Raw genomic sequence first — 23,619 nt, 5'->3', positions numbered from 1 at the left:
GATATTATTTTTTTAATTTTAAATAAAAAATTATAAATAATTTTTGACCGTAAGATATACGATAAACAGTTAAGATGTGAGGATTCCTAAAATCTCCATAATTTGAAAGCGATGGAATCCAAATTCATATCTTTCATCCATGTGACAACCAGCCGGTCAGCATATGACTTCGACCACATGCTTAATTTACAGTACCTAGCTAGTTATTATTTGGTAAATAATTTTTTGTAAGTGTCAATATGCACTTATTTAAAAGATATACCAGAAATTTACTTAAATTCACCTAGCCGGCTAGGCCCTAGACGCCAGCCCATCGTTCGACTAGCGCCTAGCGTTTTTTAGAACCTTGAGCAATATAAGTATTTTAGTTTACAGAGTTATGTGTGCATACAAACACACACATCACGTGTTTGATTATTTCAGTTTACTATATACTCGTAATTTGGTTTTAATTAATATTGTAAAAATTGAAATTACACAATAAGATTAATTGAGAAAAAATAAGTCTAAAACTTAGACAACGAAGCACGCAACTATTGAGCTTCACACATGCCTAAATATATCTTTGATATCATGAAAAAAAATTGAAGTTCAACTATAAAATTAATTGACAATATAAAGTATAGCTCAACTTCTTATATCACATACAAATTTTTTTTTTCTTCTTTTCCTTCCGTTAAGATGCACTCCTAGCATCATAGTACTGTATGTATTAAGGATAGGTTAAACAAAAGTAAAAGGATGCTTGATGGACAATGACCTTATTATATAAAATGCAGGACATATATTTTATGCGTAGGGTTCGAAAACCGTTGACCTTGTTAACAATGAAAATCTCTTTTTCTGTAATTGATAGATCTCGCAGATTGATACACTTTTGTGTGTGATTATTAATGTATTAGCTGATCAATTCATGCATGTGGTCCTTCGTTACAATCAATGATGCTTGTTTATAATAATATTAGGATGGCACAACTTTGTAATGCTACCTGATTTATTATATTACTATTTTGATTTCACAAGATGATTTGTTATCCAGAGTGTTAGATGTAGGACATAGTACCTTAGAATTTAGGATTGTTTAATTTAATTTCAATATAAGGTGACAATGAATCACTACCCCAGTAATATATGGTTTTAGGATGATCGATCCTAACCGCAGCAAAAGGAATGTAGACCGTCGATTTAATCCATATGTAACCCTCTACTTGCTCTTTTGTTTGTCGTCTATTTCTCTCTCCCTTAGAGAACGTCTATCTGTTTAATATTTGGTTGTATCTAGAACACTGTCACACTGCCCATAGATAAATTGTATAGGTGTAGGGTTGGTAGGTCAAATTTATTAGATGTATGGAATTTGACATCGTTTTGAGCGGCGAGAGGTGAATATAATTTAAGTAGACTTTTGATTCTTGCTCGTGTAATGCTAGGGAAACTAAATTTGTAGACAAAGTTTTGAAAACTAAAGGATATGTAAGTTGATAATTGGTTTATTACTTACACGTTGATAAACGTACTTATTTTTATTAGCGACATGCCCTTTAGTTTGCAAATTTAGTCTCTAAATTTGGTCTCCTTAACATTACCCTTCTTGCTCAGACCAATTTTGTTAGACCAAAACTTGGGGAGGCACGTGCCCACTTTGATCCTTGCCAAGCTTTGCCCCTGATCACTGTGAAAGGGATCCTCTCCGGATCACTCCCACCAAATTCGCCAAGTCCGGAGATCCAAGCCGTTGAAATTTGATCCAACAGCTATAGTTATTATAACTTTTAAAAAGGCTCCCTGTTTGTAGCCGTTGAATCAAATTTCAATGGTGCGGAGTCATGAACTTAATGAATTTGATGAAAAGGATCCGAAAATAATTCATTTCCCTAATCACTGGCCGGGGCTGCTTCAAAACCCGATGGCCAAATAAAAAACAAGTAGATAAGCCATCTGAAAAAATAATTGTACACACACACACACACACACACACACACACACACACAACTAACTCCAAATCCTTGATATCAAAACTCACCAAACATCCCACGAGCATACCTCACCAGTCACCAAACGTCACTCACCCCTAGCATCAATCAAAGCAACGAAGGAAAAAAACCAAGGTTAGGAGAGGAAGGATCACATCACTAATTACGCTCTTGTTAAGATGTAGGGTATACTTCTTAAAAATAATACCGACGTTTGAACCACATACAAGTGCCAGTTTCTTACGTCTTAAAGTGAGGGTGATGCTCAGTCTCCTATTTTAAAGTAGGAGTGAAGCTCAGCCTTATTAATTATTGTTAGATTAGTTTAAATTTTATAATTCTTGTTTTAAATCAATTAAACTAAACTAATTTAACGGTAACTAAGAGTGAACATCACCCCATTTTAGGGATGAACAAAGTTGCACTCATGTTTGGAGGTGGATTGTCTGCCATCTCATTTCCATACTCTCTCCATGCTCTCCTGTTTGTATAGTCACGATTAAGTCACGTCAACATTTTATATTCCTATTACGTTTTGTTTTATTATTTCTATAAAAAAATTAATATAAAATATTGACGTGATTTAACCGTGATCACACATTATAGAAAAGTATGGAGAGAGTATGAAAATGAGAGGGCATACAATCCACCTCTCTCAAGTTTTAATTAGTAGCCAAGCTAGGGTCCACAACTCTTTAAACATATGGTTTGTAAACGTGACATCGTTTCTCCAATACAAAATTGCCACCTCTCAAGAGATACGATCCATGCAATATCCAATTATTAATAAGAAACTAATGAAAAGAGTTTGAAAATTTTGAGTTTTAATAATAAGGATAAAATAAAGGGTAAAGTGAATAGTACCAGAATTGACTTTTTAGTATAAAAATATGATTTTTCGTTAAAGTAAACAATAATGTGGATTTTTCGATAAAACTCCCTTATTAATATGAAGTTCCAATATATTTATTTCGTAAATAATATTTAAGGATCTGTAAATAATAATTGTTTATCGTACATCGTACGGTCATAAAATTATTTTAAATATTTTTATTTAAATTTAAATATAAATAATATTTGATAAAAACTAACCGTACGATGTACGATAAATAAATACGATGTACGATCCATAATTCCCATCAAAAGAATCCGAAAAGATGTAGGTTTTTTTCCTTGGTCCAAAAAAAAATATAACATTATAATATTTAATTGTTAAATTATTCAAGCATCATATTTCTTGGAATTATCTCTCTCTCTCTCTCTCTCTCTCTCTCTCGTTTTTATGCGTACTCAACGAGTGGTCATAGAGTAGGTGCGCAGCATATTCTAGGTTTTAGAGATAAAAGAACAGAAGACATGTCCTCATCAACGGTGAAAGGATTAACGAATCCTACACTCTGCGCTCATGCGTGTTCACTACCTCTTTTTTTTTTTTTTTTGGATAATGGACTAAATTTACAAATAAAATTTTGTAAACTAAATAACATGTAAATTGATGATAGGTTATTACTTAACGACGTGCTTATTTCTATTAGTGACATATCATTTAATACGCAAATTTTGTCTATAAATTTAATCTCCTTAGCATCATCCTTTGAAATTATAGGAAGACTAATTTGTAAATTAATGATTGAATTATTACTTAAATGTTAATAAACATGCTCAATTATTATTGGTAACATATCATTTAATTTACAAATTTAGTCTAATATTACTCCAACATTAATTATGCATATGCATTTTTGGTGTGCGGTCCCGCCAGTTTCCATTAAAAAAACGAGAGATTTTTAGTGTGATAGGTACACGGGGTAGTACACTACATGACATTATATAAATTTTGGGATATATGTACCAAAAATTTAATAACTTAAAAAATAAAATTTCTCATCGCTCCTATTAAAATAAGTTATGTAATACTTGGGTTACCATCACAATTAAAATTTTCCCTATAAAAACATCGCACTCCCCTTTCCTTCTGAATTGCAGAGTGGAAAGGAAAACCAATTCAGCCATGGCTTCATCTCCCTTACCACCAACTTCTACAATGGCCGCCCTGCACTCCACCACCACAACCACCCTCTTCCGCTCTCCTTTATTCCCAAACAAGTCCCAGACTCCACTGCAACGAAAACCCAAACAATGCCTTGCGGGCAGAGTGCGCTGCAAAGCAACAAAAGGTGACAGCGATAACCTAGACCAGGGCCTAGCAAGACTCGACAGGAGGAACATGCTGATAGGTTTAGGCGCCGGGGGTCTCTACGGTGCGGCAGGAAACCCATTTGCTTTTGCCGCACCAATATCCGCCCCAGACCTGACCAAGTGTGGCCCTGCCGACAAGCCAGACGGGTCCACCATCGATTGTTGCCCACCTACCACCACGACCATCATCGACTTCAAACTCCCCGACAAAGGCCCACTCCGCACTAGGCCCGCTGCTCAGAACGTTGCAAAAGACCCTGCATACTTGGCCAAATACAAAAAGGCCGTCGAGCTGATGCGGGCACTTCCAGACGACGACCCGCGCAGTCACGCCCAACAGGCCATGGTACACTGCTCCTACTGCGACGGTGGATACCCACAAGTCGGATATTCGGATTTGGAGATCCAAGTTCACTACTGTTGGCTCTTCTTCCCGTTCCATCGTTGGTACCTCTACTTCTACGAGAAAATCTTGGGCGAGCTTATTGGGGACCCAACCTTCGCCCTCCCCTTCTGGAACTGGGACGCGCCAGCTGGCATGTACATTCCTGAGATTTTCACCGACACGTCGTCATCCCTCTACGACCAGTACAGAAATGCAGCGCATCAGCCCCCGAAGCTCCTGGACTTGAATTACAGCGGGACCGACGATGAAGTCGACGACCCCACACGAATCAAAGAGAACTTAACAACGATGTACCAGCAGATGGTGTCGAAGGCCACCTCTCACAGACTCTTCTACGGAGAGCCCTACAGCGCAGGGGACGACCCAAGCCCTGGCGCCGGAAACATTGAGAGCATTCCCCATAACAATATTCACTTTTGGACTGGCGACCCAACCCAGACAAACGGGGAGGACATGGGGGCCTTTTACTCTTCGGGGAGGGATCCGATGTTTTACTCCCACCATTCCAACGTGGACCGCATGTGGTCTATATATAAAGATAAGTTGGGCGGTACGGACATAGAAAAGACCGACTGGCTGGACACGGAGTTCTTGTTCTACGACGAGAAAAAGAATCTCGTGCGCGTCAAGGTTCGGGACTCGCTCGACACGAAAAAACTGGGGTACGTGTACGACGAGAAAGTCCCGATCCCGTGGCTGAAGTATAAGCCGACGGCTCGTAAGTCGACGAATAAGAGAAAGGCCTCGGTTTCATCTTCTGATCTTACTACGACGTTCCCTGCTGTACTGTCGGATACAATCAGCGTCGAGGTGACGAGGCCGTCTGTGACGAAGCGGACAGCTGCCCAGAAGAAGGCGCAGGACGAGGTGCTGGTGATTACGGGGATTGAGTTTGCCGGGAATGAGACTGTGAAGTTCGACGTGTATGTGAACGATGACGCGGACTCTCTGGCCGGGAAAGACAAGTCGGAGTTTGCTGGGAGTTTTGTTCACGTGCCGCATAAGCATAAGAAAAATATTAAGACGAACCTGCGGCTGAGCATTACGAGCTTGTTGGAGGAGTTGGCTGCCGAGACGGACAGCAGTTTGGTGGTGACTTTGGTGCCGAAAGTTGGGAAGGGGCCAATCACCATCGGAGGGTTTAGCATTGAGCTCATTAATACTACCTAATTATTAATTAATGTTATTGTTGTTGTTCTTCTTCTTGTTGCGTTGGCTTAATCGTGTTTTACTAGCTAAGTAATCTTGAATGTAATGTGCTCATCTACTGCTTACGTGGCAGATGATGGTTGGTGTTCCTCGTGAATAAAAGCACTACTCTGTTTCGGTGTGTTGATTTATTGAATAAAGAATTGATGGTAGAGTTCTTGAAAAATTAATGGATCAAGATTCTTTTCTATCATCTTTCCGTTTCTTTCTCTTACATTCTCTGTTTTATCTTTCACTTTTTATAAAAAAATTAATGTAAGATATTGATGTGATTTAACCGTGACCGTTCAAATAGAAGAGAAGGGAATGGAAGAAAAAAAAAAGAAGGGAGAGAATCATACTATAAAATTAATGGACTCGAATTGTGTGTAAAGTTGTTTATAAAACTAGTACACTACTTTATTATTGTTAGGGAAGTGTTATTGACATTCTAAAATTGTCATTCTGTGCACTACAAGAAAACAGAGAATATGTGACGGAATTACTTTTGGAGCCTAAAAATTCGTCATATTTCACGGAAATAAGTGAGGAGACTTGAAAAAGGGTCACATAAAAACTTTAGCAGGACACGAAATAATTTTTAGATTCTATGCGTCACAAAAACTTTTAGATTCGCCACATATAAATGTGCGGAAATTCAATTAGTGACGACTTTTCAGAATACGTCAAAACCTTAAGTAATGCAATAAAAATATACGTGGGGCTAATTCATGCCTCGCCCATTGTATATAAAAAAGAAAAATGATTTAATAAAAAACAAAAAGTAAAACTTTTAGGAATTAAATGAGAACTCCTCTTTCGTCAAAATCACTTCATTCGCATCGCTCGCGCACTCTGTTTCCAGTTGATCTCCGATGGCCAACGATCTGGTGGTTGCCATCGGCGGCGACCACCACTTCCCTTTCGTCTCCTTCTCTTGCCTACACTCTCACTTTTCCTGCTCGCACTCTCACTTTTTTTCGCTTGCACTCTGATTCTTCTCACTAAACCCTGGCTCACTCTCTCTCCAAACACCCACATTCTTGCATCTTCGCGTGACTTGGTGGCTGCAATCGGGTAAGATCTTGTTTTAGGGTTATGCATAAGCAGTTTAGATTGAAAGAATAATGACAATTTGAATGTACTGATTGTACAAAGTCACGCCTTTATGTTGGGAAGGAAGAATATGATGCATATATCTGTATTCCTAGGGTTTGGCTATTTTCTTGAAATTTAGTTCTGCATAAATACACAAGGTTCTGAATATCACAGGTCTGAAACAGTAATTTCAATTTTAATTTTATACTTTGGGTGTGTTGATCAAATATCATATTCTAGGCTTTGGTTTAAAATGTCAATTCTTGGTAATGGTGAGTATAATTGAAATAGAAGCTATAAACATGATTCCTGAATTGTATGGAAGTGTTCTGAAGTTGTAATTTGGATTAAAAGAGTCTTGAGTTCCTTTTTTGATCCAATATTATGTATTTTAAAACTAGGCATGTCCATGATCAAAACCCATCTGCGTTCACTTAATTCCATTGAGTTTTGATTGATCAAAACCATGTAAAAAGATGAGTCACAAAGCTGCCAGACAGCAGCAAGTTCTGCATTTTCAGTTTTGAGATTCCATTTTATAGTTGGCAAAACTTACAATTTGGAGCTCTGTTTTCTACAAATCTTGTATGGTTTTAAAGTACACAAAACAAGCTTCAAAAACCATTTAAATTTGTACCATTTGGTTCAGTTTTGAACATTCAAAAGTGAGCTTAAACTTGGTTGATCAAAGCAGTTTTTCTGCAGCATTATAGAGAAGATGGGTGTTGTTTCTGCATACTCAATTCTTCTGCCAGTTTGTTTTAAAATTACTTTTGCTTTATATTAGTGTTCCTATTTGAAATATAAGTTGTACTAACATAATATCTATGCTACACATGTTAATAATCTGTAATTATATCACTTCATGGCTTATTAGTATGTGTTACTTGTGTTTGTTACTATTTGTTCTTGCTTTTGTAACTTGGTTTAGGTTTGGGTGTTGTGTTCGAAACTTTGGAGGACTTGTGTTGACAAGGCTAGTCGAATACGAGAAGAGAACGATCAGGTATTTAATCCTCACTCTTGTATTTCATTTCTTCTTTCTTCTTATTACATTACAAGTTTTTTATTTTTTATTTTTTTTATTTCCTATTGGAAACAATTGAAAATACTGTAAGTGAATTCAAGGTTGATTATCTTTACTACAGTTGAGGAAGATTAGACCTATAGTTATTGGTATTGGAAAACAATATTATACCAGTTTTACTTTTGCATACATTCCTTTTAGTTTTGCAGGAGGTGGAATGTAATATGGTGGTATGGGGATTGGAGGGGGTGCAGTAGGTGCTTGAACTTCACCTACCTCTTTAATTATTTTTGGCCTTCCAGGTTGCTTCTTGTACGGAGGGGGCTAATTGCAGGCAAACCATTCTTCTTCCACTGATCCATGGATGGAACTGGATGAACAATGGGATCATATGATTTCAAGTAAGCCTCCTGCTTATAGCAATCATGGCATAGTAATACACATTTTCATCCATGTAAAAAATGCAGGAAATAACGTGGGCGCATGGGATTTGAGTTCCAACTTGATGTTTCCAATGCCTAGCTGCATTCTTCTAATGGTCATCCTTAGCATGACATACACCATTAATCCCAAATAAGCTATGCTTTAAACCATGGAATAAATTATGCTCCAATTTTTTGGAGGCCTTCTCTGAACCCATTTCCAAGCTTTTTTATTTTGTTATTTCATATTTTCCAAAATAAGCTCTGCTTCAAACCGTGGAATACTAGTGGATGTAGCTAAAGGCTCACAGTGTAATCTTTAATGCAAGTCCCGAGTGTGTGATGACTTAAAGTTGTATAGATGTCTCCAACACATTCTATGCTCAGTTGTTGGAAAGACACTCTGAATGGCAGGAATTCGTCCTTTATGTGTGTCACTGAATGGCATGAAGGTTGATTAGTGTAGTAGCCAAAGAGAAATATGATGGATGTGTTTGTTTTCCTACTGAGAAAGTTCAATTTTATTCTTCTTTGTGTTCTACGAAATGCTTATCTATGTTGTGTATGAGTTGGTGAAGAATTGAAATTTTCTACTCTAAAATTATGTACCTTAATGTTGCTTTTTGACTAGGTATTGCTATTGCATTGGTTTGCAATTCCTGAAGACTAGCTCATCTTTTCTGAAACCTGAACTTATGTCCTCCTACCTCTGTCATTCTAGTATATATACTCTCTCCATATGGTTTATTGATTATTCATCCTCAATTGAATATGTTTTCACTATCTTTCTACCTTTGTCATTCTAGTATACATACTCTCTCCATATGGTTTATTGATCATTCATCCTCAATTGAATATGTTTTCACTATCTTTCTTCCACTTATCCATCACTTGATGCATGAGATGTTTCAAAACCAAATTGGACAGCTATTTAACTAACTTTTCTTTTGTATGTCATGTACGACTTGTGCAAGAGAATAATGGAGAGTTGAGGGCTCAATGGGTTTGCAAAGGGAGAATGAAGATGTTATCCACAATTGAAGGTTTTTTAGCTGCAAGTCAGGGGTAGACAAAATGCACAAGGTAGACTTTTTGGTTAGCACCTCAATATATCTAGAGGTGTCCAAATGCTGTTAAGTTGAGATGAGACAACATAAGGGTATTTGACTTGCTAGCGTCTGGGATGTTTATGTTATTTTTGAGACTTCACTTGGTGTATCTATTCAAGTTATAAGATTAAATTCTTGATTAACGAAAATGTGATTAACTGAAGCATTACATTACATTTGTTATGAATTCTATTTCCAAATTATGAATGAGGATTATGTGGCAGTTGGTTCATCACATACTAGAAGCAAATAGGTATTGGATTTTGACATATGTGATGCACGCTACACCACGTATCAAAGGAATAAGTGACGATTTCAGTGTTACTCACATATATGATATATGATGAATTTATGGTCATTGAATTTAGTGTTTTGTGACGCTTACTTTGTCACATATCTCCTTGAACCTAGTATTCTAATCAATTATAGGTGGCGAAGGCAGCGTCACATATACATAAAATATGTGACGAGTGTAAAATTCGTCACATATACTTTCGGTGACGTCTCATAGGTGACGCTGGTAGTGACGTTGGAAATTCGTCACATATTATCAAATGTGATGCATTTTCACTTTATGTGACGAGCTTTTGTCATCACATAAGCCATGTTTTCTTGTAGTGACATTCCTTACAAATGTATTTTTTTTTTTTAAATATAGAAAGTTTAAAGTGTAAAATGAAAAATTTAAAATGTCAATAACAATTCCTTATTATTATTTGTGAAAATGGAGGGCTGACAATTGAGTCATATTCTTGCGCAAAGAGAAAGATAACAAACATGTAAAGCCAAAAAAGTGTAGGCGTGTTTTCAAAAAAAAAAAAAAAAGTGTAGGCGTAAAACAATAATTAAGCTAAATATGTGGTAGCGACTAGCATAAAAAGCTTTTTGTTTTTTGGTTTTTTTGGAAGAAAGGTAAATTTTATAACAAAGAACACTAACTTACATAAAAAAGATCCACATACAAATAGATACAAAGGGAAACTAATGAAAATGACTTAAGAACTTTGAGTTTTAATGATAAGGACAAAATAAAAGGTAAAGTGAATAATAACAGGATTGATTTTTTAGTGTAAAAATATAATTTTTCGTTAAAATGAACAATACCGTGAGCTTTTCGTTAAATTTTTCATATACAAAGCAAAAATAGACCTCCCAAGCTAACCAAAAAGAGCCCAACCAAGAGCCCAAAACCAGAAACAAACCAAAAGAAAATTCGAGAAGTCTGCTACCACTGCTGCAACATTACAATTTACATGACGATCAACCCGATTCGGCTCCCCAAATAGAGACCTAAAACCCAACAATTCAGCACCGCAGAGATGAAGTGAAGGAAGACCCATCATCCAACCTCGAACACCACGTCGATCTTAGCTAGAAATTGAAGGGAGTTAGCCACAATTAAAAGAAGCTCATGGGATTAACACAAGCAACACTGCCAACAAATGCAGACAGAGAGAATATTGTGGTGGTGTTGTGAACACCCGAGCTGGTGTGGACACTGGAACTCTACGCACCATCTCGATTGATCGTGATAAATTGTGTTGAAAACCGACTACAGACTGGATTGGAGGTGGTTGAGGAAGATGGGCGCCCGTGTGGTATGAAAGACAGGGAAAATTGGGAAGGAGATATGGGAAGAAAGTAGCAGAAGGAACGGAAGACGGAAACGGAGTGAAAAGGAAAGATCTGCTACCGACTCCAGCAACAGCAAGGGCTGGAGGCGTCAAAATTGGACGGAAAGGAAGCCACTGAGAAGAACTCTCAGGAAGAGAGTCTCTTAGGGAAAGAGAGAAAAAAAGAAGCGGAGTTATTTTCCTTTTTTTTTTTGGGACAAGGCATAATTAATAAGCGTTGCTATATAAGATGATAGAGAAATTTTTGGTTGGAGAAATTTGGCAACTGAGGAGAATTGTTACAAGAATTGAGACCCCTAGAACAAACGAAGAAATAAACAAGAATTGGTTGGAATTAATTTGGCTAAGATGTTATGTTACAGATGAATATACATGTAAAGTATATGGAGCTGCAGGTCGATTAAGGTTCGAATTGTACATGCAGTACACTTTTAAGAGATGGTACATGCAGTACGAAGCTCAAAAAGCAATGGGAAAGACAAAAGAGAGACTTTCTCCAGTGTAAATCAAAAGTGTAGATATAAGTTATACATTTGAATAAAAACCGTCAGATCAAGTGCTATCGAAGTCGGTTAGTAGGAAAAAGGATTCTCGTTGGATTCTTTTCTCGGGGATTCAGGAGATTCTGTGATCGTGACCGTTCATCGTATATCGTACGGTTAGTTTTCGTTAGGTACTATTTATATTTAATTTTAAATTTAAAATGATTTCTGACCATACGATATACGATGAACGGTCACGATCATAAAATTCCTGGAATCCCCAGGAAAAGAATCTGGTGAGAATCCTTTTCCGGCTTGTAATAATTAGAAACGGATTTAATGATTATAATCTACATATTTTTTTATTTTTTATTACATACGATTTTTTTTTTTAACAAAAAATATTATCTACACCAAGAGCAAAAGATAAGACTTAACTTCACAATAGATTAACAAAAATATGGTTCAAATCCGTCTTTAACGAGAATAAAGATGAATATTACATACAATATTATCAACTAAGATGTGACCTCGTAACGAGCTAAATTTTACATTTTTTATTAATATTTTGAATGGCCACGTGGTCTTCTATCATTAGACTGGTTTACATTTTTATTATTATCTTTTTTGGTCTTTTTTTATTATTATGTTGGTCCAATTTGTTTTTGGTCCTTGACCGTGGTTTTTTATCATTAGATTGGTTTGCTATTACATTTTTATTATTATATTTTTTTGGTCTTCTTTTATTATTATGTTGGTCCAATTTGCTTTTGGTTCTTGTTTTTATTTTTTTATGATTTCCCTAATATTTTTTTAAAATAAGGATTTCTTTCGTACAATCCCTTAATAACATTATAAATTAGAGAAAAACTTCAAACACAAAACACGAAAAAATATAGGTAGCTAAACATAATTTATTTGTGATATAGGTAGATTACAAAAATATATATGACATAGGTATATTAAATAAGTAAGAAGACTGAATGCAACATGGTTGAAGATAATTAATTTTTATAATTTAGGATAATCCGGTGGGATGCTTTTAGTTCTAAGTTTTTTTTTTAATATTCTTGCTAAGGATGTAAATGTTCAAGTTAGAGTTTAATAAAGTTTTACCCTTTCACAAGAAAAAAACAAACATATAATAGTTATTGGACCTATTTTAAAAAAAATGAACTATTCCTAATATTAACTCATAAAATTATATTTATATTGAATTTACCCAAAAAAATACTAACTTTTTAATACATGTTGGGCAATATGCAAAGTTTCACACTTTAAGAACCCATTAATTGAACTCTAAAATTAAAGCATAACAAATTAATAGATAAATATTTTTCTACTCCAATTGAAATCTAAGCATCTCCAATGGAAGTCCCTATTTAGGAACGCCCACCACCATCTTTGAGTACTCATTTAAGTACTCAAAGGAAATCTTTGTCTTCTTAAAGGAATATTGCCTTCAATGAGAGCGTCTTATAGTAGAATTCTTAAATTTGAAGTTTTTATGATTTTATGTGATAATTTGACTATGTGCACTTTTTTTGTTTATGTTAACCTTTTATAATTAATTAAAAGCATTAAAAGCTTCAATTTAAATTGTGGGCCCCGTTTTCAACTCAAGGTACATATTTTTGTTTAAGGTAATACTAGAGAGGCTAAATTCGTAGACGAATGAGTAGACACATCAGTCTCCTACATACCGTTTAGGTGGCACTAGCGAAATCCAGCTAAGGCAAGGAATTTCGTGTCTGGTTGCTCCACTCCGCCGCGACAAAATTTTGTAAACTAAATGACATGGAAGTTGATGATTGATTATTATTTAAGCGTTGATAAAAGTGTTCGTTTCTATTGGCGACACATCATTTAGTTTGCAAATTTTGTCTACAAATTTAGTCTCCTTAACATTTCCTTTTGTGGGTAATGCTAGGGAAATTAAATTTGTAGACAAAATTTGTAAACCAAATGATGTGTCACCAATAAGAATGAGCACGTTTATCAACGCTTAAGTAATAATCTAATCATCAACTTACATATCATTTAGTTTATAAAATTTTGTTTACAGATTTAATTAGTCTCCTTAGCATTACCCAAAAACAAAATATATAATATTTGGCAGCCATATTTCGTTGACTATTCGTTAAATCGAGTGATTCATCCATCAAATAAGCTAAAACTTATAGCTCTATATACGGTTGTTGGTGTCTTTTCTCATTCAGTATTAAATTTACTACAAGCACGTTAGCAGATCGACGTCATGTGGAAATACGGTGACTCGATCAACCATTAGATAAAGAGGACACTTGATCTGGATGCAGCTGGAAAAACATAATTGATAAAGCCATGGCTCTTCCACATGCACCCACCACTGCGCTCAGCAATACTTCATCTTCCCTGACTTGTTTCCCTAAACCTTTATTCCCAAACAAGTCCCAAACACATTGTTCATTAGTTGAAAATGGTAAGCATGGATCTCCATGCAAAGCAAGAAAGAGCGATGATGAACAGGGAATTAACCAAGTCGAGGGAAAACTGGGCAGGAGAAACATGCTGATTGGTCTTGGAGCTGTAGGGCTGTACGGGACGACTGGTCTTGGCCTTGGGACCAACCCATTCAACACCGCTCTTCCGATTCCCGCTCCTGACCTAAAAACTTGCATCCCGACGACCGAAGATGTGATAGGGCGGCTGATGAGTAAGCTTTGTTGCGGTGATCAATTCTGCAGCACAGAAATGAAGTTGAAGCTCGGAAGTTTTGAATTTCAGTATCGTTCAATTAGTAGAAGTGTTTGTAATGAACGGCTGTGATTAAAACATCTATAGGGTGTAAATCCTGCCACATGTCATATGTCTGTTTTGTTCTAAGTGTTGTGTGCGTCGAGCACGTGATCATAGTCACGTTGCTTGTGTGAGCAATCACTATATTCTCGCTCGCACTTTCGGTGTGATGTAATCGAATCCAAGGTGGAATACAATATCAACTTTTAAAACAACCTTTCCTTTTACAGACTTATTCTTTATATAGTCACTACCTAGCTTATCTTGTAAGTTGACTACTAACAACCTTCTCTAACTGGAGAAATTTTGCCAAGTGCCGGGAACACCATGACACATGATGTTCCCTCACACATTAGGATTTAGTTTTATTTATTTATTGAAATATAAAATTGAAGGATATCCAAGATGTCAAATCCTAATGTGCGAGGGAACACCATGTGTCATGGTGTTCCCGGCACTTGGAAAAATTTCTCCTCTAACAGACTTAAGGCTCTTAATAAAATTGATTTTAGATTCCAAAAGTACTTAAATGCTTTTTGAAGAAGCACTAGATATGTGCTTCTTGCAGAAAGCACATAAAGTGTTTTTCCATGGTCCACTTAATTTTTTACTAAGGACTGATTTCATAAACATTTTCACTAAAAGAAATTTCAGTTATTTAAAGAACACTTCCAAACGAACCATAATCCACTTAGCAACTATCTGTTATCCTAGTTAGCCCTTCTACATCACTGATTCAACATGCTGAGTCAGCAATTACATAGAATCCTATACAGGGCCAATATCTGCTGTCTCCTTTTCTTGTGTCTCTCATTGTAATAACTCTTTTGAGAACCAATAAAAAAATGATATGTATTGTAGCACTTAAATGGTAACTGGTTAGTAAGTTAGAATGACATTATATTTAACATGAATTATTTACCGGGGAGGGAAGCTTATCTGTTAGTTTCTTTTTTCTTAAGCCATCTTTAACTGAAGTGGCTAAATATAGCTCAGTTATCTTTAAATTTATTAAACATAACTCTCTCAATAATTTATTAATTTTATGTTTTCTTTAAATTTATTAATTAATTTAATTAAAGTACTACGACTTATACCATATTAAAATAAAAATATCTTTTTCGGATATAATTGAGAGACACATGTCGAGCTCATGGAACAAATGTAACAACTAAAACATATATGTATATATAAGAAAATACAATTTACAAGGACACAACAAAGACAAGATTTGTATTCATTTCTGCCTGAATGTGGTACTAATTAATTCCAAAATCAAAACCATACTGGTACATACAAAGCCTTAGTTTTTACAAGATTTTCTTTGGACCGGATTATATACAAGGGTCACAACAAAAGAAAAAAAATCTTTTTTTTTTTGGTATTTCAAAAACACTGCTATTTACCAGGAAATTAGTCAGTTGTGTTGGGGACCATCGGACTCGATTTCATTCGCCAGTTCTTTTGTGAGCATGTCAGCCAGATCATCATGTCCACCAGCGAATGTGTAAACCTAAAGGCAAACTGGCCTTCCGCAGCATTTTCACACAAATCTTTGTTTGCTTCTTAACAGTTTTTGTTCCAGTCTTACCTGCGGCCTTTGCTTCTCTCCTTTCCTGCATCATTTAACATTTCAAGGTCAAACTCCCTTTTCAAATCGTTGTTATTTGTTTTTTAAAGTAGTTAATTCTGAGTACTAACCTTTAGTGTCATCTCCATGCAGCTTGAGGAGACATCCACCACGGCTTCTTTGATCCGGATGAGGATATTGAAGTCGAAATTGTTGAAATGGTATCAGGCTTTATGTTTTAGGTTGATTAACAAACAAAGATTGAAACCTTAAACCAGAAAATCTATGTAGAGAAGGAAGAACACTGAGAAAATGAGAATGTTCAGTATCTTTTCTATATGAAAAACTCAGAGAATACAAGTCTATATTCTTCTAATCAGTCAAATGCTTAGATTATATTTTTCAAGGATCAAGGACTCATCTCCAGCCATTCAGGTCATCGGAGGCTACGATCCTTCCACTTGGAGGAGGATCGGATAACACAGTACATCCCAAACAAATAAGAATAACAGCTGTGCAGGTTTCTAAAACAGGAAATAAAACTAGCCGTTACAAGTTTAAAGCTAACGACTATTTCTAAAAAAGGCAAGTTCTTCATCTCTTCGAATTCTTCATCCTCTTCACTTTCAATATACAGGATTGTCATATGCAGGTTTGATTTAAGCTTAGTGTGCATCTTAATTCTCAACAGCCTCTCCTAAGCTACTTACCGACTTAACTCCAAGCCTCAAATTGATTAAATCTGTCCTTTGGCAAAGCTTTTTTAAAAATGTCTGCAAGTTGTTCATTTCTGCAGAATTGCAAATCAATCACACCCTTTTGCAGAGTTTCCCTTATGAAATGATACATTCTGTTTATATGTCTAGTTCTCTGATGAAAAGCTAGATTCTTAGCCATAGATATAGCTGACATATTATCACAGAACAAAGGTGTTGCCTCAGTTTGCAACTCCCCAAAATCATCAAGAACAAACCTCAACCAAATGGACTGTGTTGTTGCCTCAGATGCTGTGACACACTCAGCTTCGGCAGTTGATAGTGCAACTGTGTTGTTTCACAGATGCCCAAGAAAATGCTTCACTGCCAAAGCTAAATGCATAACCAAAGGTGCTTTTGCTATCATCTTCACTTCCTGCCCAATCTGCATCACAAAATCCAATGAGAATTGCAGACTTGTCCTTCACATACTCAATGCCATAGTTAAGGGTCCCTTGCACATATATTAGTACCCTTCGTGCAACCCCCATATGCTTCTTGGTAGGACTATTCATGAACCTTGATAGCAAACTTGAAGCATATATTAGATCAGGTCTAGTTGTTGTTAAATACAGTAAACTTCCCACTATTTTTCTGTAAAGTCCTTCATCAGCCAATTCACTCCCATCCACTTTCTTAAGTTTTTCACTAGTAGGCAAGGGAATGGATACTGGTTTGCAGTCTTCAAGTCCAAACATACTTGTGGCCGCATGGCGGGTAGTGATGGTGGTGGTAGCGGTGGTGTTGCAACATTTAGCTTCAAAGTTTGTAGTGGTGGTGGTGGAAGGAATGTTGGTATTCTTGTTGTTGTTTCTGTATTGGGCAGTGAAAGTTGTTGCTGGTGCAGGTGGAGGTGGATGCGGAGGCGGAGGCGCTGATTTTGGTTGTGAAGTGTAGGTGACGGTGAAAGCAATGATGCTTCTGTGGTGTCTGCTTCCAATGTTTCAGAGGCTGTGGTTAGAGTTTCAACATCATCACTTGTGTTGTCGATACCCTTTCCACTAGATTTTCATCCAAACTAAGATTTGGGGCCACTACTTCCTCATCTGTTGCTGCAATTGTCTTTTGAGGGTTGCTCTCTAATTTTGTCCCAATTGGTGGTTCTTCAAACAAATTTTCAATCTTGTCCAGGCCATTGTTGGTGCCATGAGCTTCTTGTTTTGATAAGTGAAGAGACAAGTTCTTAACATCAATCGGATTTAGCTTCCCAACTGTTTGCACTCTCAGAGTCCAAAGCAATCGTGATTTGGATCCAATGTTGGCATTTTTTCGTGCTTTCGGAGAACCATCAATTTCAGGTAGGACAGAAGATGGAATGATCGGAGAAGGATAGGTGGAACCTGAGGCGTAACCCTCCGAATCGCTCAAGAACTTCCCAAATGAGCTATTCCGAGGGCTGTAATCTTCTCTTTTCTGGTCATCCTCATCCATCATATCAAACTTGTCCAGTGCCTTCTTCATCAAACAATCGAGCGTTTCCAGCACCGTCTCAACTACAAAATCAGTTAGGCTGTTGCTTCCATTTCCAAATGGGAAGCCTTAACTAGTCCTAGAGAAAAATTTGTAGCGTACCGAGTTCATCCTCATTGACCTTCTCCTTGAGTGATGGGAAATCATATCTCGGTTTGTCCAACCTGTCATAACTTGTCATCCAAGACTCTCCAATAGATTTCAATGCCTTGCAGAATGAGGCCATGACCTGAATGTAGATGTTTAATTTGAAAAATTAGCTTAATGGTTTCAAGTATAATTACATATGCGTATTAAGCCATTTCTTATGGATCTTAAATCCTTAATTACCTTTTCTGTAGATGCTTCCTTTATCTCCGATAATTGTTTATGCAGCACAATTTCAGGAAAAGCTTCTGTAGAGCTCCCATCAACCTCATTACCATCTGCAAGCAGAAAATAATTGGAAAATTAAACAAATTGTGTTTTAATCCTGAAATTTAAGTACAAGATTTCAACGGGAAAAAAAGGAATGTAATTAGTAATACAAAAAATTCATTTTGCGCTCCATCTTTTAATCTTCATTAGGGAAGAGTGTACTATATATTAAGGGTACAAGTGTAATACAATTAGAAATACAGTTAGTAAGGTTGTTAGTATTTGGTTAAAGTAGTTAGGATTTCTCTTATAAAAACAGAGTGTGTAATCTTCACTTAACCAGTTAATACAAATCATATTTCTCCCTCTAAACTTGTGGTGTTGGCTTTCTGTTGCTTATGACTTTTCACCATTTCCTCCTCATTGTCATCATGGTCCACAACCAATTCAATCAATTCTGCATTTCTTTCGAACCAAATTTTTTTTTTCTTCGATTTCTCTTGGGAATCTTTCCGCATAATCTTGTCTATTTGACATGCAAGAGATAACCGTTTCATGACCTCAGGCATGTATGTGCTGTCCATGAGAAATCGTTGAAAACTTTCCTTATAAAATGATTTGCACAAAGAAGCAAATTTGGAGGTCTCATTTGGTGAAATTAGTGCAATGCTGCACCCATCAACATAAGCTCCATCAGTTCTACCACTTCTGTGAACATAAACTTCTGCCGAATGTGGAAGCTGGTAGTGAACAACAGTTCGAACCAGGAATATCCAGGCCTCTTGCTACAACATCAATTGCATATGTCAATGAAAATAAGATCTTCCAAGAAGCTGCCCATGAGGAAATCTTGATAGAGCACCCAAGATACCATCGCGTCCTCTCTCTTCACATGAAAATTCTGAGCTGGGCATTTCATCAAACACTTGGACTGCACATAGGTCTAAACTTTCTGCCACACTCTGTTCTCAGTCACATTTTGTCTTCCTCTTAAAGCATCAACCTTTCACAAGAATTAGTCCTGCATAAACCTTATTTGCCAGAAATCCAAACAACCCACTTCCATTCTTCAAGATTTCATCTTTGTTGTCTCCAATGACGACTTCTTCGTCTTCTTCCTCCAACTAAGACAACCAACAAATGCGAAATACTCATAAAACAACAAGCTGATTGCATACACCTTTAGACACCAACTTCTTTCTGTGTCAAACACCAACTTTAGTTTTGTATTCCTTATACTTAGACACCGACACCGACTGCCCAGTACCCTTTGGACTCCGTCGTGTACGAACCATGGCCAACGCTGGTCTCGGAACCAATGGATCTTAGTTTTTTATCTGCACCGTCAAGACCGAGCGGCTCGACGGTAAGACCGCTATGCAACTCCCCAAAGAACGATTAGCCCAACAAGAACAATTGCAACAATTGCGATCCCAACAATTGCAGAAAAATCAACCCAAGAACAATCGCGGAAGCACCGAAAATCTAATGGAAATTGAAGAGAAACTAAATTAGGAGAAAAAAAAATATAAACTACTACGAAGAGAAACCACCAGAATCCATGGCGTAAGCCTGGCTCTGATACCATGTTAACTACATTGCAATGTTTGGGAATTGCAGGGAAAATCAAGAAGAAATGATGTATAGAAGGATGAACTTAGAGATAATAGAGAGAGAAAAGGAGTTTAGAGGGAGAAAAATGATTTGTATTAACTGATTAAGTGAAGATTACACACTTTGTTTTTATAAGAGATTACTTTAACCAAATACTAACAACTTTACTAACTGTGTCATCCATAGTTTGGTCAAGATTCATCCAATTTTGGTGCAAGTCTAGCAGAAGATTTATACGTCGGGTCTTTGGTAGGTTGCAGGTCCTTTGGTCCATTGGAATTATTTTGAACTTCCTTCCAGATTTCTCTTTTATGTTTTTTGGCAAGTTGTTACAGGACATGTTCTAGCTTTTCCATATCATTGCAACTATGAAGATCAAGTAGATGTCTCAAATTGCAAGATTCAAAAGTCTATTTTATACTCACATTGCTGCAATTGTGTTCTGTTTTATGGTTTATGGACATACAGAAGGAAAAACAGATGATGCATTGCAGCATTGAATGTATGGTGGAGATTGAAGGACTTACGGTTTATGGAAGAATATAGAATTGAAAGAGGAGAATTGGTGGATATGTTGATTTTTGTTGATAGGTATGATGCCTAACTGAGAAGTGATTCCATCAAAAGCAGCTTTTGAAGTTTCAAGTGATTGCAAGATTGCAGATTGTTCAACTTTGTGTTTTGTTTTCTGGTTTCGTAGCAGTAATTGTAGATATGTTCTTTCAATCTCAAACTAGGTTACCCCCAGTTAAGATTGAGGGAGAGTATTAAGGGTACGAGTGTAATACAGTTATAAATACAATTCGTATTTGGTTAAAGTAGTTAGGATTTATCTTATAAAAACAGAGTGTGTAATCTTCACTTAATCAGTTAATACAAATCATATTTCTCCCTCTAAACTCTCTCTCTCTCTCTCTCTCTCTCTCTCTCTCTCTCTCTCTCTATTATCTCTGTGTTCATCCTTCTATACATCCTTTCTTCTTGATTTTCCCTGCAATTTCCAAACATTGCAATGTAGTTAACACTATAACATGTTTAGAGTTCCTGTACAAGCTCTTTGGAAAAAAATAAAAAAAGGGGCACATACCTCAGTTATTGCAGCAGAAGCATCACATGCTGGTTGGTCGATGATGTCTCTAAAGATGGTGATCTTCTTCCGGAGCTCAGTCATCCGAACCTCGTTGGCTGAATCTCCGCAAGACCTATCTTTTGGCATGCCTCTCCTAGAAGCATTGTTCTGTTTCACAGGCAGACTCTTGGCCCCCTTGGAGTCTTTCGTTGCCTGAAAGAACAACTCTATTCATGTTAACCATTTTCTAGTCTAGACCTTATTGTGAATCGATTCCTTTTCAGTGATTATTTATTTTATGAACTTTAATCAAAGATTTATGGCTGCGTTCAACAAACTTAATCTAGACAAGAAACAATGCTGTCATGTTTCCTTTTATACAGATTATTAGCATACCTAGATGTAGATGGTCAGTTTTAGAAGCTAGATTTAAAGATGATGGGTCACATAAATCAGACATGTTTAAGGAAATTAAACATGGAAACACAAAATTTTACCTTAATTCCAGAAGGCTTGCGACGAAACAATTAACCGTAGCAGCTTTCAATAGTCATGGCTTGAACCTACGCTGTGACTTGTAATAAAGACTTGAACTGGGCAAAAGGTGATGGTGATGATGATGAAAGAATACTCAAACCAAATACACGAATCAACTTAACCATAAAGAAAGTTGAGATTTTAGGCACTCTAAAATTAATATAAAAAAAGAGTTCTATTTTTTATGGAACTCGACACTCTAATTTTTTTTTTTTCTCAAAATTCTTTTTTTTTTTCAAAAAATCATGAGACAAAATTGCAGCCATGAGCCACGTCAACCTAATAACTTTTTGTCAAAGGACAACTCTGACTCGACCTCATCTGCTATGAATAATATGAAGTTTAAAATAATAAAGTTTTCTGAAAAATTCATGGTGACAGCCAAATCGTATAGAATCGATTAGAACAATAGGTGAAAGAATGCGCGCGTGTTTGTCACGGTAGCTTATGCACATGACGACAGAACCAAATGCGCCCCCTGTGTGAAATACATTTTCAAATATGAACCACGGCTGTTTTCTTCTTCTTTCTTTTTCGAAATACAGTAACGGATTTTCTTAGCATACTCCTACAATTCAGTTTTAGAAGAGATATTCTCTTGCAATCAGTTTGTAATTTTAGTGGCGTTTACTCTGAATCAATACTTACCACGTGATTAAAAAGTGATTTATTTATCTAATATAAACTTGTCACATGATAAAATAATTGTACGAAAGAATCTCTCTTTTCATCGAGACCGGAATTATTGAATTTATGATGGGAAAATCCTGCACATGCTTTGAAACACATCAATCAGTCTGTACTATTAACCACGTATTTCTTCATCGATGAGGAAATTCTACGCAGCATGCTTTTCACGATAACATTATCTTTACTATTCGGAAACAAAACAGAGGTCTAGATTCGCAGACTCGATGCCTACCTATTATTTTTCATCGATTATTGGTCATACTACTAGCTGACTAGGAAGATCAACTCTCCCTTACTGTTATTAAAATTTTGAAATTTTCTAATTCTCATTTGTTTTTGTTGCATAAGGTTTTTTTTTTTTGGTTAATTGTTGCATAAGTAATTTGGCATGTATTTTTTAACAATGTTGGATGAGAAATCTAATGGTTTAAGAATTGTAAATAAGAAATTAAAAAACATTTAGTGACATTAACAAAAGTATTTCCTTATAAAACTATTAATTCTTCTTTTCACATTTTCCTTACTTGATGTGTGTCTACTGTCTACAACCCATTCGACCTTGAACCTAATTTAATTGTGTATCAAACGGCCGGTTGGTGTTTTTTGTAAAATTGTGTTTGTCTATTTTTCTTTACTATAAAAAAAATGTCTTAATATTTTAGATTTTTTTTTTAAGGAAACTATAAGAGATTAATTGATTGAAAACGTCATTACATGGTTTGAAGTACAAGAAGCCCCAAAGGCAGCACACATTATTGTAATAGTAAGTCAGAAATGAACAAGGGAGGAGACTCAGCGCATTCACACTCCTGGCTCAAAGAGAGACAAAACGTGCTAGCCTACGGACAATAGAGTTAGCTTGACGGTGAGTATGGTAAGAATAACCTCAGTGCTTGATGGGAGTAACACCTTGATATCTTTCATAATCTGTCCAACTGAGAATAGAACTTGATATCTTTCGTTATCTGTCCAACTGAGAATAGATTGATAGACGATACGGTGTGGGTTCGGCAAAGTGTGTGTCAAAAAATGGATGTCCCAAGATGCTAACCTTATGACACACACTTTGTAGGGCTCATTCCGTAATATTTTCAAGAATTTGAACTGTCTATATTTCAATTCATTGTTCATATATGTCCTTGCAAAAAATTAAAAATATTCAAAATCATAAAACATTAATTTGTAAGGAAGAAAATGGTCAAATATGTTCAGCAAAGAAATACGAAATGACAATCATTTAG

General features: G+C 36.2%; 1 protein-coding gene and 2 long non-coding RNA genes across 5 annotated transcripts; 2 read left to right on the top strand and 1 right to left on the bottom strand.

The window, feature by feature from the left end:
- Positions 1–3,741: 3,741 nt before the first annotated feature.
- Positions 3,742–5,953, top strand: LOC137727074 (polyphenol oxidase latent form, chloroplastic). Its single transcript, XM_068466012.2, has one exon. The coding sequence runs from the start codon at positions 3,985–3,987 to the stop codon at positions 5,746–5,748; it is 1,764 nt and encodes a 587-aa protein (XP_068322113.2). The 5' UTR covers positions 3,742–3,984; the 3' UTR covers positions 5,749–5,953.
- An 896-nt stretch (positions 5,954–6,849) lies between these two features.
- LOC137726945 (uncharacterized) lies at positions 6,850–9,571 on the top strand. 3 transcript variants are annotated; one of them, XR_015962240.1, is made up of 2 exons: positions 6,850–7,870; positions 8,194–9,571. It is a non-coding gene; the product is annotated as an uncharacterized LOC137726945 (long non-coding RNA). The 3 variants fall into 3 exon arrangements; XR_015962242.1 differs by having other exon boundaries at positions 8,101–9,571; XR_015962241.1 differs by having other exon boundaries at positions 8,093–9,571.
- Positions 9,572–16,366: 6,795 nt separating this feature from the next.
- Positions 16,367–21,531, bottom strand: LOC137722071 (uncharacterized). Its single transcript, XR_015962239.1, has 3 exons — positions 21,170–21,531; positions 18,442–18,536; positions 16,367–18,340 (listed from the first exon to the last, which is right to left on the bottom strand). It is a non-coding gene; the product is annotated as an uncharacterized LOC137722071 (long non-coding RNA).
- Positions 21,532–23,619: the final 2,088 nt, after the last annotated feature.

Source organism: Pyrus communis, chromosome 5, assembly GCF_041283825.1.
Source record: "Pyrus communis isolate YQ-2024b chromosome 5, ASM4128382v1, whole genome shotgun sequence".
NCBI lineage: Eukaryota > Viridiplantae > Streptophyta > Magnoliopsida > Rosales > Rosaceae > Pyrus > Pyrus communis.
Note: the sequence above shows the minus strand (reverse complement) of the source record. Positions and strands in the feature narration are given on the sequence as shown.

Excerpts from the sequence above, each read along its gene's own strand:
- LOC137727074 (XM_068466012.2), top strand. The coding sequence starts at position 3,985 with ATGGCTTCATCTCCCTTACCACCAACTTCTACAATGGCCGCCCTGCAC.